Genomic DNA, 16,181 nt, shown 5'->3' on the forward strand with positions numbered 1-16,181 from the left:
CTTTCTGAATTCTGAAAACTATGTAATCATCAACATGGAAAATAAAATGATGCTAGGAAGACATTGATTTTACAAAATTGGAGATATTGGTACCAGGTCCCACTTTGGTTGAGCCGCATCATGATGATCAGAACCTGAATCATGTAGTGATTAGTACCGTGTCTTCTGATTTGTTTAGGAAGCCAATCGGTATTTCAGCGGTTGTCTCAAGTACAAAATGGTTAAAATGATGGGACTGATAGGTCAAAAAGGAAACCCTGTAGACTTCCCTCTGAAATATTCACATTTGCTAATTTAGAGACAGTGAGAAGACATCTTTTCCAGGAGCACTGGAAACAGCCATGGAATCTGAGCCAAGCAGAAATCAGGCAACGATGGTCTCTGTCTCAGTCTGCATCAACGCCAGATTTAAGCTCCGGTCCAGGGGGGCATCCGTGTGGCATGGCGGTCTATTCTGTTGCCCACCAAGACAGGGATCGCCGGTTCAAATCCCCGTATTACCTCCAGCTTGGTCAGGCATCCCTACAGACACAACTGGCCGTGTCTGCGGGTGGGAAGCTGGATGTGTGTATGTGGCCTGGTTGCTGCACTAGCGCCTCCTCTGGTCAGTCGGGGTGCCTGTTCAGGGGGGATGGGGAACTGGGGGGAATAGCGTGAATCTCCCAACACGCTACATCCCTTTGGCGAAACTCCTCACTGTCAGGTGAAAAGAAGCGGCTGGCGACTCCACATATGTCGGAGGAGACGTGATAGTCTGCAGTCCTCCCCGGATCGACAGAGAGGGTGGAGCAGTGACCGGGATGGCTCGGAAGAGCGCGGTAATTTGCCAAGTACAATTGGGGAGAAAAAGGGGCGAGGGGACAAAAGAAAAAACAAAAGAAAAAAAAAATCCAGTACAGGACTTTCCTGACCATCTGAACATTTCTGCCTTTTTAGATTGAAATTGACCCTGATCTCTCTCCCTCTCTTCCTCATTTGCCTATTGCCATTCAAATGTTGCAGGTTTTTTTATAACTGCTGAATTTGTAAATATAACATGACCTTTTTTCTCAAGCTTTCTCAACTAAACTCTTATTTGAAACATGGCTCCCCTTTTTCTACCGTATCGTCAAAACTTAGGCAAATATAATCAAAACCTTTTTTTCCACATCAGACTACAACAGCGGTTTGGCCCTTTAAACATCCATGGAACATTCCGGGTTTTAATGCTAAAACGTTTCCTCCCTGTGCTTCTGATTAGTAAGGATGCTGTTTTGCCAAGTGAGCCGAGGTGACTCAAAGCTCAGACATGCAGCCTTCCCCCGTCAGCCGAACCAAATTTGGTCGCAGAGCCACTTGAACGCGAATACACATGCTTCACTCGTTAAAGTGGGTGCAGTGGAAAGATTGGCGATAGCCTTTGTTTACCCGCCCTGGGATGGACAATTACTGTTCTGAGAGGACTTTGGAAATCGCCTGGGCCGGTAATGTACACAGCGGACCACACTGTAGCATACACATTTACAGTTTAGATGTATTCCCTGTGGGATATTTAGACATGTATTGCAACAAAACTGCAGCACAATGTTCAAAGATGAACTTCTGTACATGCAAAAAGAAATGTCGGCTTTAATGGGTCTCCTGTGGGTGTCAACGGACAAAAAAAAAGTTTTTATAGCCTGGTGGCACATGTTTTATGCAAACGTTTGCATAGGATTCATTAATGACAATGCTCGAGATAAAAGGTTTTTAAGGGCTGCACAGCTAACCTTATAAAAAAGTAATAGCTTTTATTTTAGTTGGACAATCAATAATGCATAGCATTATGGCAGTCCAAGCAATTTGCCAACTTGCCAATTTTATTTTATTTTATTTGTCTCTCGTAATGTCAATGTACTGTTGTTTTGTTGTTTTCTTATTGTATTTTAAATGTTATGTTGTTGCTGTTACAGGTTGTGGGAGGGGGGTGGGTGGGGTTACATTTTTGTGATGACCTACAACTCGCAAAATCTGAATAAAAATATCCATTCCAACCATCCATTATCCAAGCCGCTTATCCCAACCGGAGATGTGGGGATACTGGAGCCTATCCCAGCAGTCATAGGGCGGCAGGCGGGGAGACACCCTGGACAGGCCACCAGGCCATCACAGGGCCGACACGTTCACACCTCGGGACAATTTAGTGTGGCTGGTTCACCTGACCTACATGTCTTTGGACTGTGGGAGGAAACCGGAGCACCTGGAGGAAACCTACGCAGACACGGGGAGAACATACAAACTCCACACAGAGGACGACCCGGGACAACCCCCAAGGGTGGACTACCCCAGGGTTCGAACCAAGGACCTTCTTGCTGTGAGGCGACTGCACTAACCACTGTGCCACTGTGCTGCCCGAATGTGGTCCCAGCATTAGTCGTTCTTCTGTTCACAAACACATTACCCCAAGAAGTATATTATTCAGGCGGCATGGAGAATAAAAATATATTACAAACAAAATAAAAAATAATGCAGAGCATTGTTAGATATGTTACACTGAGAAATCTCAATTCATTTTAATAGTCCACAGCAGTTAAATGACTGACTCTTGATAAAAAAAAAAATTTTTTTAAAACCTAAATCTGCAGAAAATTAATTCTATCCCTGAACTGAACTGGGTTAAAATCCTCACTTATTAATACATGTGTCACTATTGACCAAAATAATCTCATTTTAGTCATGACCTTGATGCTCTAGGTGTATACATAACTGCATTGCACATTTACAACTTTAAATGTGAGATAATCATCGACATACTATGAAACAGCCTATAAAAGTGCTGACACAAGGAGTGGGACTGAAGCTGTAAAATGTCCAAGGCAAACACAACGGCAACTGTTGACAGGGCTTCGCACCTTTTCAACAGTTTTCAAAGGTTCTTCTGTGTTGTCGTCACCTCTGCATTACTGTCCGTCACCCTTGGTTTCTCACACAGTCTCCTGTCTCTCCCTTTCCATCCGTCTCTCTCACTGTTTTTGTCTGTCTCTCCCTCTGTGTCTCGTGTCTCTTCCTTTCACCTCTCTGTGATCCCTGAACAGTAAATATGGCCTGATGCTCTGCCAACAGTAGAGTGGATAACCTTTCACATGTATCAGTCGTATGCAAACACACTGTATAAATAATTGTCCCTAGTGTGCATGTAGGTAAATGTTAAAGGTCATGGCTGATGCATCAGACACCGCCACCCATCACATTAACATCCAAGTCTAACTACGATTAATTTTGCATTCTTTTCCTCTTTTCTAATACTTTAGTGTGCTTAATTTCTCATGCACCAAAAGACAAGTGGATGGGGGTTTTACCACACTTTCTTTTCCATTTGTGTGACTGTACCAGATTTGACCCTACCCCTCAGGGTATTGCTTCAGGTGCAGTTTGTTTGGCTGTGTGTCAACAATTTTATGGAAAAAATGTCTGCAGCAAATTGCATGAAACATTCAACTTTCTATTTCTTTCTCCCCCCCTTTTCTCCCCAATTGTACTTGGCCAATGAACCCACACTTCCAAGCCATCCTGGTCGCTGCTCCACCGCCTCTGCCGATCCAGGGAGGGCTGCAGACTACCACGCCTCCTCCGATACATGTGGAGTCGCCAGCCACTTCTTTTCACCTGACAGTGAGGAGTTTTGCCAGGGGGACGTAGCACATGGGAGGATCACACTATTACCCCCAGTTACCCCTCCCCCCGAACAGGCGCCCTGACCGACCAGAGGAGGCGCTAGTGTGGCGACCGGGACACATACCCACATCCAGCTTCCCACTCGCAGACACGGCCATTTGTTTCTGTAGGGATGCCCGACCAAGCCGGAGGCAACACGGGGATTCAAACCGGCGATCCCCGTGTTGGTTGGCAAAGGAATAGACCACCACGCTACCCGACAGCCCTCAACTTTCTATTTCAAAAATGTATTTCTATCCATCGCTGTAATGATAAAAGTGTTGTTCTGAAGATCGGTAATAGTCCAAGTTCAGGGGTTGTTGTGCTCTGCACCATTTGACTTTAATTGAACTTGAGGGCCACTGATTTCTGCTTCCCTGAAATGGATACACATGGGGCTAGCTGCAGTTTATCTGTTCAATTGATCCAAATTAGTCTTTCATATCCATTCATCTAGCTATCTATCCATCATGCTTGTCTGTTTGTTGTTCAGTCATCACTGATTAATTTACACTTGACATATATTGAAATGGGAAGCATGGTCATTTCCAATTGGGATTAAATTGTGGACAATCAACACACAACGTAAATAAAATGTGCAGTAATTCTTCGCCAAGTCTGTACCTGTATACTTTTGATACCAGCTCTGCAATAGTACTTCTTGATGTCCACGTCGATTGATGTGTTCCCAACAAAACTGGAAAAGCAAAAATGTAGTGTAACACAGAACAAGAGGATATGAGTAAAGTTTTTTTCTCATCTTATCCAGCCTTACTATGATGCAACAGGTAAACAGGTTTTAAATGACCTGACCATAAACATCACAAGTAAACCAAAAGTAAAAAGGTCAGGGGTCGAAAACACAATATTTTGATATTGGTGTCCACAGTGTCTGCAGGACAGATCAGTTCTACCAACCTGATTTGCAGATCCATAATGATCTGTCTCTTGTCCACATTCTCGGTGTACACCTTCACCCCATTTATTCTCAGTGGCTGAAAGAAAAAAGAGAGATGGGAAAATAAAATAAATAATTGAAGGAATGTTTTTCAAAATGTGATCCAACTTCAGACCTATGAAATGAGGACTGCCGCATGCTGTGTAACTTGTAAAAAGTGGTGTGGGTTTAGTTTGGTGTTTGCCTTTTGTCTGAGAAAGACTGAGCCACCAAAAACATCACAAAAATAATCAACTTTGGCATTTTACACAACGTGCCACAAGTCTTATCTCATTATCATCGATTACACTTTTCCGTTACAGACTGATAACCAAAACAAAATTGGGTGTGTAAAGGCTATTTGTTGGGACAAACTCAACACTTAATATCTTTCATAATACCTGAATACTACTTATAGTATATACACTACCGTTCAAAAGTTTGGGATCACCCAAACAATTTCGTGTTTTCCATGAAAAGTCACACTTATTCACCACCATATGTTGTGAAATGAATAGAAAATAGAGTCAAGACATTGACAAGGTTAGAAATAATGATTTTTATTTGAAATAAGATTTTTTTTACATCAAACTTTGCTTTCGTTAAAGAATCCTCCATTTGCAGCAATTACAGCATTGCAGACCTTTGGCATTCTAGCTGTTAATTTGTTGAGGTAATCTGGAGAAATTGCACCCCACGCTTCCAGAAGCAGCTCCCACAAGTTGGATTGGTTGGATGGGCACTTCTTTGAGCAGATTGAGTTTCTGGAGCATCACATTTGTGGGGTCAATTAAACGCTCAAAATGGCCAGAAAAAGAGAACTTTCATCTGAAACTCGACAGTCTATTCTTGTTCTTAGAAATGAAGGCTATTCCATGTGAGAAATTGCTAAGAAATTGAAGATTTCCTACACCGGTGTGTACTACTCCCTTCAGAGGACAGCACAAACAGGCTCTAACAGGTACTATTTAATGAAAATGCCAGTTGGGGACCTGTGAGGCGTCTGTTTCTCAAACTAGAGACTCTAATGTACTTATCTTCTTGCTCAGTTGTGCAACGCGGCCTCCCACTTCTTTTTCTACTCTGGTTAGAGCCTGTTTGTGCTGTCCTCTGAAGGGAGTAGTACACACCGGTGTAGGAAATCTTCAATTTCTTAGCAATTTCTCGCATGGAATAGCCTTCATTTCTAAGAACAAGAATAGACTGTCGAGTTTCAGATGAAAGTTCTCTTTTTCTGGCCATTTTGAGCGTTTAATTGACCCCACAAATGTGATGCTCCAGAAACTCAATCTGCTCAAAGAAGTGCCCATCCAACCAATCCAACTTGTGGGAGCTGCTTCTGGAAGCGTGGGGTGCAATTTCTCCAGATTACCTCAACAAATTAACAGCTAGAATGCCAAAGGTCTGCAATGCTGTAATTGCTGCAAATGGAGGATTCTTTGACGAAAGCAAAGTTTGATGTAAAAAAAATCTTATTTCAAATACAAATCATTATTTCTAACCTTGTCAATGTCTTGACTCTATTTTCTATTCATTTCACAACATATGGTGGTGAATAAGTGTGACTTTTCATGGAAAACACAAAATTGTTTGGGTGATCCCAAACTTTTGAACGGTAGTGTACATATTCCCATCATGAAAATTTTTCCCACGTAAACTAATGTCTTGAAATATAGGTTAGATTTGGTATGGGATAGCTTAGTTAGTACAGAGACTGGCTAATGTCACACTAACAAGATAGCAGTGAAAGGGATCTTTTCAAACCCGCTCTAAAAGCTCTGACTTCAAAATCTGACGAACTTTGTTGTCTTTATTCTCTGGTACAGTAAGACAATGCTTTGTGTGGGAGTCATGTAAGTTTGGGAGACAAGTTAAAAATAACTACATACTAATTTAAGATTCAAACGCCTACACTTTGACAGAGATGGTGCAAAGCCCTGCTTCTTTTGCATAGAAACCGAACCAGAAAATTATCTATTTTCTAAATACATGGGAACACATGGGAAATACCAGTGTTTTCCAGTAATTATTTTTCCGCGCATTAATGGCAGTAAAAGTAACAGTAATTTCCTAGAATTAGTAGTAGCAGTAACTGCAACAGCAGCGGTTATCGTAGTTGTACTTATCATACATGTACTTGTATGATCAGCAGTAGTGAAAGCAGAGACAGTGTAAGCAGTAAGAGATATAGCTGAAGTATTAGTGCTAATAATACTCATGTTCAGAAATGGGTTTAATAATTGTAGTCAAAGTAGTAACAGTTAAGTGTCTATGCATGCTCAGTAATCTAGGTAATAAAATCACAGAAAGTTGAGTCACTTCATCTGGACACAACATAAACAATACAGTGGCATAATGACCGAAATCAACAATCGGTTTCATATGCAAATATGAGCGTGACCATTAACTAGAGTTACAATGGCCATGTTTACTGTTCACAGAGGATTTGGGAATGTTTGCAATCACAGCATGGTAAGACGGTGACAGATGTACTCTTAGCCTTCCCCCTCGGTTCAGGGATGGCCGTTCCCTCTTCACATAGATGGCCTCCTTGACTTCCCGTTCAAACCAGCGTTCCTTCCTATCAAGGATGTGCACATCCTCATCCTTGAAAGAGTGGCCACTGGCCTTTAGTAACAGTTAAGTAAAAAAAGTACTAAGAGCAGAAACAGCAATAGCTAAAGTAGCAGCGGTAGCGGTTGAAGTTTAAGCAATATTAGTAGTAGTGGCAGTTACACTAAGTACTACTGCACCATTACCCGCTCACCTTGTCACCCGGGGAGCAATGGTGGAAGTCACACCACCAGTAACAGTAGTTTCTGGGGCAGCAAGAGCAGCAGCAGTAGAAGTAAAAGTACCAGTAGTATTTGTGATATTACAACTTGCTAATGGTGTCAGCAGTTAAAAAAAAAAAAGAGTGGCAGTAGTAGTGGGCCACAATTTGCAAAACCTTTCTCACCTCAACTTGTCTGCAGTAGAAGTAGTAGTAGTAGTAGTAATAGTAACAGCAGTAGCTATAATAGTAGTAGCAGCAGTAGTAGTAGTAGTAGTAGTAGTCATAATGGCAGTGGTTGTAATAGTAGCACTAGTAGCAGCAGTAGAAGTAATTAGCGGTAGCAGTTTTAGTAATTGTAGTAGCATTAACAGTAACAGCAGTAGTAGTATCAGTAACTGTAGCAGTAGTATTTGAGGTACCGTTCTCCCCTCACCTTGTCACCCATGTCAATCTTGGTAAAGCAGAAGCTGCTGAGGTGGGCATTGGCCCCCTTCACTGCTGGCTCGATGGTTTCTCTGAACAGCTTGTCCACAAACTGACAGATGAAGGGCCACATCTGCTTCACCGTCTGACAGAGCGAAAGACAGACAGACCAACAGAGACACAGACAAGAGACAGACAGATAGATGGAGAGATAGGGTTGGGTGAAAGAGAAAGACAGAAAGGTTCAAAGGCTAGTATAAAATCAACACATAAAACCAATTAATAACGTGAGAAATGGTTTGTGAACAAACCAAAGATGAAACTGTGTCAACCCATATATTTGTGACAATAACATAATATACATATAGCACTAACAAATCAAATCAAATGCAAAGTATCAATACAATACAGTTGGTGTATTTACTGGCAATGAAATGTTCTGTGCACAAGTATTGTAGACAATTTAAGCATTGCAAACATTGTCTGTATAGGTATAGATTAATCAGTGGGACAAAAACGTTTGAGTGGAAATGACCCCATATAAATACAAACACTAATATACACTCACCGGCCACTTTATTAGGCACACCCGTCCAACTGCTCGTTAACGCAAATTTCTAATCAGCCAATCACATGGCAGCAACTCAATGCATTTAGGCATGTAGACATGGTCAAGACGATCTGCTGCAGTTGAAACCGAGCATCAGAATGGGGAAGAAAGGTGATTTAAGTGACTTTGAACGTGGCATGGTTGTTGGTGCCAGACGGGCTGGTCTGAGTATTTCAGAAACTGCTGATCTACTGGGATTTTCACGCACAACCATCTCTAGGGTTTACAGAGAATGGGCCGAAAAAGAGAAAATATCCAGTGAGCGGCAGTTCTGTGGGCGAAAATGCCTTGTTGATGCCAGAGGTCAGAGGAGAATGGCCAGACTGGTTCGAGCTGACAGAAAGGCAACAGTAACTCAAATAACCACTCATTACAACCGAGGTATGCAGAAGAGCATCTCTGAACGCACAACATGTCGAACCTTGAGGCAGATGGACTACAGCAGCAGAAGACCACACCGGGTGCCACTCCTGTCAGCTAAGGACAGGAAACTGAGGCTACAATTTGCACAGGCTCACCAAAATTGGACAATAGAAGATTGGAAAAACGTTGCCTGGTCTGATGAGTCTCGATTTCTGCTGCGACATTCGGATGGTAGGGTCAGAATTTGGCGTCAACAACATGAAAGCATGGATCCATCCTGCCTTGTATCAACGGTTCAGGCTGGTGGTGGTGGTGTAATGGTGTGGGGGATATTTTCTTGGCACACTTTGGGCCCCTTAGTACCAATTGAGCATCGTGTCAACGCCACAGCCTACCTGAGTATTGTTGCTGACCATGTCCATCCCTTTATGACCACAGTGTTCCCATCTTCTGATGGCTACTTCCAGCAGGATAACGCGCCATGTCATAAAGCTCGAATCATCTCAGACTGGTTTCTTGAACATGACAATGAGTTCACTGTACTCAAATGGCCTCCACAGTCACCAGATCTCAATCCAATAGAGCACCTTTGGGATGTGGTGGACCGGGAGATTCACATCATGGATGTGCAGCCGACAAATCTGCAGCAACTGCATGATGCTATCATGTCAATATGGACCAAACTCTCTGAGGAATGTTTCCAGTACCTTGTTGAATCTATGCCAGGAAGGATTAAGGCAGTTCTGAAAGCAAAAGGGGGTCCAACCCGGTACTAACAAGGTGTACCTAATAAAGTGGCCAGTGAGTGTACATCTGCACTAATACACTGGACTAATAAGCGACAGTGATGAGAGGGCCTATAGGGGGGAAGTGGAAGATTTAACCATATACCACCATGATAACAACCGCTCTCTAAATGTCAATAAGACAAAAGAAATCATTGTTGACTTTAGAAAAATCAGAGAAAATCACATTCCTATTTCCATCAATGGGTCATCTGTTGAAATTGTGGTCAGTTTTAGATTTCTCGGTTTACACATGACAGACACCCTCACATGGTCTCTCAACACCAACTGCATCCTGAAGAAGGCACAGCAGAGACTGTATTTTCTGAGGCGTCTGAATAAATTTGGTATGAGTACCAAAACTCTTGTGAACTTTTATCGCAGTACTATCAAGAGTGTCTTGACAGGCTGTAACACAGTGTGGTTTGGCAACCTGACTGCTCAGAACTGCACACTGTTTCAAAGGACTGACTGTAAAGACAGCAGCAAGAATTATTGGCATGGAACTACCACAACTTCATAATATTTACACCACTCGCTGCAAAAGGAAAGCCCAAAACATCCTTAACACCCAGGTCATGTTCTGTTCTCTCCCCTTCCATCTAAAAAACACTACCGGCGCATCAAATCACACACCACCAATCTTAGTAACAGTTTCTTTCCAAAGGCTGTCAGGTTGCTGAACAGCTGACGCACCCATATACACCTTACACTGTTGTGTTATCGTGTACTTCTCTATATTGCATATATATAATGTATGAATTCATGTGTACATAGTCTATGTAGATCTGTAGTGCTGTTTATTTTTGGGATGGTGTGACCTTGTGTCCTATGTCTTAATGTAGAGACCGAGAGCACAAGAATTTCATTCTATTCCAATACACATGACAAACTTGAACTTGGGTACGTGATATTGGGTGTCATTCAGTGCAGTGGTTGGCGGGGCTAGGAATTCAACAGTTTTATGGCTTCCAGTTAGACGCTGTCTCGGGGTCTGCTGTGTTCATCTGTCACCGGATGCTGCGGTACCATCTGCCAGATGGTAGCAGGGAAAGTAATTTGTTACTGGGGTGGCTAGAGTCTCTGATAATGGACTGGGCTTGCTTCAGACATCTGGAGTAGATATTGTGCATGACAAGTAAGTTGCTGTCTGTCTGTGATTAACTGGGCTGATTTCACCATCCTTAACAGGGCTTTGTGTTAAAGGGGAGAGCAGCTCCCACACCAGGCAGTGTTGAAACCAAACAGGATACTCTCAATGGTGCATCTGTAAAAGTTAGTCAGGGTGTGTTTGGAGGGGCACATCAAACTTCTACCTATGGAGGAAGAACAGGCACTGCTGAGCCATTCTGACCATGGTTTGTGTGGTGAGACCAGCTAAGTCGGGTAGAACTGTGGCACAGCAGTTAGCACGGGTCACCTCACAGCAAGAAGGTCCTGGGTTCGAACCCCGGGGTTGACCAATCTTGGGGGTCATCCCAGGTCGTCCTCTGTGTGGAGTTTGCATGTTCTCCCGTGTCTGCGTGGGTTTCCTCCGGGTGCTCCGGTTTCCTCCCACAGTCCAAAGACATGTAGGTCAAGTGAATCGGCTATACTAAATTGTCTCTAGGTGTGAATGTGTCGGCCCTGTGACAGGCTGGCAGCCTGTCCAAGATGTCTCTCCACCTGCTGCCCAATGACTGCTGGGATAGGCCTTCCATCCCGCAACCCTAATTAGGATAAGTGGCTTGGATAATGGATAGATGGACCGGCTAAGTCCTCTAAGACTGTTTACTCCCAGGACCTTAAAATTACTGACCTTCTCCAATGCAGTAACATTTATACGGATGGGAATGTGTCCTCCTCCCTGCTGTGTGCTGTGTTGTTGTCCACAGGACTGTAGTCCATCATCTCCTTTGTCTTACATTTCCATATTGAGCAGATGCTTTTATGCAAAGTGACTTTGCAAGAGAGCAATTAGCAGATGAATTTGAATGTTTCCAGCTGGCATCACAGAGCGCTACGTGGTAATCATATTGGAGTCAAGAATGCATGTCAAGCAGTAGTATAGGTGTGCATTGCAGCATCAAGAAGCAGGGAAAAGAGGAATCAAGTACCAAGTAGATGTACAGTGGCAGATGGCAGTGTGTGGAGTGATGGTGACGACGATGGCGTGATCTGTCGACCTGATAGGGCGGTAAACAAACTGCAGTGGGGCCAGAGTATCAGGGAATGAGGAGATGACGTGGGTTTTGAGTAGCCGCTCTGCTCAAAACACTTGATGATGACTGAGGCAAAGTGATCTCAGGCTTCGTAGGGACATAAACGATGACAGCCGTCTCACAGCAGTAGGGGATGACAGAAAGGAACAAGAGGTTAAATAGGTCCCTGAAGACATGTTTTAAGAACGCAGTTAGGGATACCATCAGGCCCACCTGCCTTAAATGAGTTGATCCTTTTGAGGTTTTAATCATATCAGCTCCGGATATGAATAGCAAGCAGTCATCCTTAGTCGTAGATTTCTTCACGGGTGGTACTTTTTTTTTTGTGCCTCAATCCAAGCACTCAAGTTGAGCTCATCACAGAGAGAGGCAGATTTCTGGGCAACAGCACTGGGATGCTCTTTATAATCTGCGATTAATCGTAATCCCCTCCACATATTCTGTGTTAGAGCCATACTTTGACTTTTTGCTGACTCTATGTTAAGCATTCTTAAGGGCTTTGCAGTTTGCACAGACTATTACACACTACTAGCAACACTGAGGGGTTTCTCTCTGGATTCATAGCACACTGATTCTGTGTACAGTGTGTACTGATAAGAACCATCACCGAAGAAATACCTCTGTGGATAAAAAGTACAGGAAAAAAACTCCTGCCTTCTATATCCCTATTGCTAACACAAGTCTAGCCTAATATATATAGTATACAATGCCCCTTCCTAGTGTTGATGTGATTTCTTTCTCTCCCTCTTCTTTTTTGTCTCTTTCTTGGTCTCTCAGTGTCTCTCTTTTTCCCTTCCATCATCTCTCCATCCCTCTTTTCCTGAGTGGTTTCTTTCTCTTTCCGCATATATCTGTATCTCTTCATGTGTTTCTCTCCTTTCCCTTGTCTCTTTTCATTCCCCTCATCCATCTCTCTCTCTCTCTCTCTCTCTCTCTCTCTCTCTCTCTCTCTCTCTCTCTCTCTCTCTCTCTCTCTCTCTCTCTCTCTCTCTCTCTCTCTCTCTCTCTCTCTCTCTCTCTCTCTCTCTCTCTCTCTCTCTCTCTCTCTCTCTCTCTCTCTCTCTCTCTCTCTCTCTCTCTCTCTCTCTCTCTCTCTCTCTCTCTCTCTCTCTCTCTCTCTCTCTCCCCCTGGGAGGTGTCGATGGTTGTGCAGGTTTATCACAGCTCCAAATAAAGCACTATTTATATACCCGTCTCCTTTAGCTAGCTAACTGGCTAGCAGCGGCTAATGTAGACCAGGAGCAGGGGGAGAAAGGATGAGAGAGAATAAAAGAGGAGGAGAAAGGAGGAAAAAGCATGGCATTCAGCGTGGGACATATGGTACCTTGTTCAGCCACTCCACTCTCTCCACATCTGGAAAATGAACCTAGAAAGAGAGAAAAACTGTAATAAATGACATCATACATTTAATGGTGTAAATATTAAACACTTAGCTTAGGCTTTTATTCAGGGTAATCTTATTCAGACGGCTGAATTACTACAAGACACTGCACTTTAGATCACCGACATTAACAACCCAAAGTTTAAAAAAAAGATCAAAGGCAAGGCACCACAACTACAGATATAACAAATGCTGTGTACTCAGAATGATCATGTCAAATGGAGACATACAGATAGTGTACTGGGGAAAAAGTAATAATGAAAGGTATAGCAGAACACACTGCCTTACAATGTTATAAATGCATGTTTTTTAAACAGTATTTGAACGGTTTCATTCCTTAATGAGATCCATGATGTTTAAGAAAAATAAAAAACCCACTAGCATCTGTTCTGACATGTTGCTATATTTTACATGCACAGGAAATTAATTTTCTTCATCTGACAAAATCCAGCTTTCACAGGCTGGATTTCTCTGTTAGGGATATTGCAAACCCAAATCTAGCCCTTCTCTGATGACTCTGGAGAAATGAAAAAGCAGTTATTACTTGCTCTGACATCTGGCCTTCATTCATTTACCATGGTGTCAATTTTCATTAGTATGTCAGATTTCTGAGTACTCTGTGTAAAATCTAAATGAGTGCAGATAAGAAAACTACAACTGCTGAGTTGTGTCAAGGTATTTTTGTCCATATTTTTTTCTACATTTTCCCACTATCTCAGCCGGCTCCCCTTTGGCATTGAGGGATGGCCTGTGCTAACAGCCATTTTGCCAACAATATCCAAACTTCCTGGCACAGCCTGTAAAAAGCGCACACACACACGCACGCACGCACACACACAGACTTTTATCCTGATGCAGGTTTAACACTAACACTTTTCTGCACACCTCTCACACATACACACACACACACAGTGGCAAATTCAGTTATAGGTATAATAACAGTGATACTGTTTTGAATACCTTCAGTTATTAGCTAAAAACGTGGAACATATCACTTAGTCTATTATTGGCAATGTTGTACCAATAAATTAGGTGTGAATGTTGGATAGCCACATTCAGATCTACATACTGGTTGCTTCCTCATATTTGAAATTACTAGTACAACTAATGTACTGGCCTAACCACTACGTAAATATTTAGTCTAGATAAATTACTCCTTGCTAAATAAATTCTAATACAAGGGAACAAACAGTGCCAGTTTTTATCCTAAACAATTATTTTAAATTCAGCTGCTTATTTCCAATTGTAATAGGCTTGCTGTTTCGAGATTTTATTTGAAAATGTTCTGTTGACACGACTGTGTTGGAAAGTTATGTATTACAGATAATATATGCATGACAAACATGTGATTTCAAGACATTCTCTGTGTTTAATGCTGTTTTTTCCAAAAATAACTTTGTCCACTCCACTGAAAATTCTTTATTCTACAACATTTCTGTTGTTATCCATGTTGACCAATCTCTAACCCATGTCTATTTTACAACTTTGTTTGCATGGCCCTTAAGTTAGCAACCCGACATCAGTAAAGATGAAAGTAAAAGATTTATGAGAGTCTTGGTCAAAATCTAGTCGAACTGTGGTCTTTGAGAACCTGATTATATTTTGGAGGTAACTGTCAATGTCACACTCAAGGTTAAAAAATTTTTTTAAAAAGGAAGGGGCGACCAGGTGGCACCGCATTCTATTCCGTTGCCTACCAACACGGGAATCGCTGGTTTGAAAGCCTGTGTTACCTCCGGCTTGGTCGGGCCTTCCTACAGACACAATTGGCTGTGTCTGTGGGTGGGAAGCCGGATGTGAGTATGTGTCCTGGTCACTGCACTAGCGCCTCTCTGGTCAGTCGGGGTGCCTTTTGGGCGGGGGGGGAACTGGGGGAGTAGTGTGATCCTCCCACGCGCTACGTCCCCCTGATGAAACGCCTCACTGTCAGGTGAAAAGAAGCCGCTGGCGACTCCGCAGCCCTCTCCGGATCGGCAGAAGGGGTGAAGCAACGACCAGGATGGCTCGGAAGAGTGTAGGGTAATTGGCCAAGTACAATCGGGGAGAAAAACTGGGGGGGGGGGGGGTCCAAAAGAATAAATCTTTTACCACCTCCACAAGAATCATGTTACCTGCTTAACTGAAAATTTGCGCAAAGGTTCTAAATAAAAGAAGAAAATTAATCAAATATGAGTATGTACCTTTTATTTGTCGAGTATATACATAGTTCAAAATGTTATAAGAAATAGGCCTTTCCATGTGGTCATTTTATATAAACTATTCATCAAATATACAGAAAATGTGCTATATCGTGATATGTATTGTTATCGTGATATGAATGACCTATATCTTGATATGAGATTTTGGTCATACCACACAGCCCTAAGTACATCTGTCTCCATCTTTCAACACTGTGATTGCAAACTTTCCAAAATCCTCTGTGAATAGTACACATGGCCTTTCAAACTCTAATGGTCACGCCCATATTTGCAAATGAAACTAATCGTTGGTTTCGGTCGTTATGCCACTGTGTTGTTTATAAGGATGGGGATACCTGCAGTCAGCTGAGACTGAAGAGGTCACTTAGATGAGTGATGAAACGTTTCTCTCTCAGTAAATGTTCTGTCCAGATGAACTGAGTCAACCTTCTTTGATTTTCTTACCTGGATTATTGAGCACGCATAACGATAGGTTGTGGTCACGTTTTTAGGGTGTGTCCCAATTTGGGGTGTGTCAAATGGTCAATATCTAACATAGGAAACAAAGTACCTCATCCGTGAACGTTTCACATCTGCTAGCTAGCATGGCTGGATCAGTGAAGTGCTGACGAATAGAGAGGATTGACGCCTAAGCCCCAGTGTCTGAGATAATGTCAGCACAGCTGAACAGGAGGCAGCAGCAGCGGTGGGAGTCTCAGTGAGCAGCTGGCAGTTGACTGTCTGATCAGTTACATAACGGCTGCATTGGTAGGATTCTGCAGACGGGATTAAGCCTTGCTGATGTTGATGCACATGTACACTTAACTGCACGTGCTCGGGATACAAACAACACATG

The 16,181-nt window shown here is 42.7% G+C and overlaps 1 protein-coding gene across 4 annotated transcripts in view; it reads right to left on the reverse strand.

Moving 5' to 3' along the window:
* The window catches only part of LOC130123505 (extended synaptotagmin-2-like), an 88,543-nt gene that overhangs the window by 48,599 nt on the left and 23,763 nt on the right, over positions 1-16,181 (reverse strand). For all 4 annotated transcript variants that reach the window (XM_056292690.1, XM_056292688.1, XM_056292689.1 and 1 more), the window contains exons 3-6: positions 13,092-13,133; positions 7,819-7,953; positions 4,591-4,667; positions 4,297-4,369 (exon numbers count right to left, since the gene is read on the reverse strand). In XM_056292690.1, coding sequence (XP_056148665.1) covers positions 4,297-4,369; positions 4,591-4,667; positions 7,819-7,953; positions 13,092-13,133 — 327 coding nt within the window. The remainder of the gene's footprint in view (positions 1-4,296; positions 4,370-4,590; positions 4,668-7,818; positions 7,954-13,091; positions 13,134-16,181) is intronic.

Source organism: Lampris incognitus, chromosome 14 (genome assembly GCF_029633865.1).
Source record: "Lampris incognitus isolate fLamInc1 chromosome 14, fLamInc1.hap2, whole genome shotgun sequence".
Lineage (NCBI taxonomy): Eukaryota > Metazoa > Chordata > Actinopteri > Lampriformes > Lampridae > Lampris > Lampris incognitus.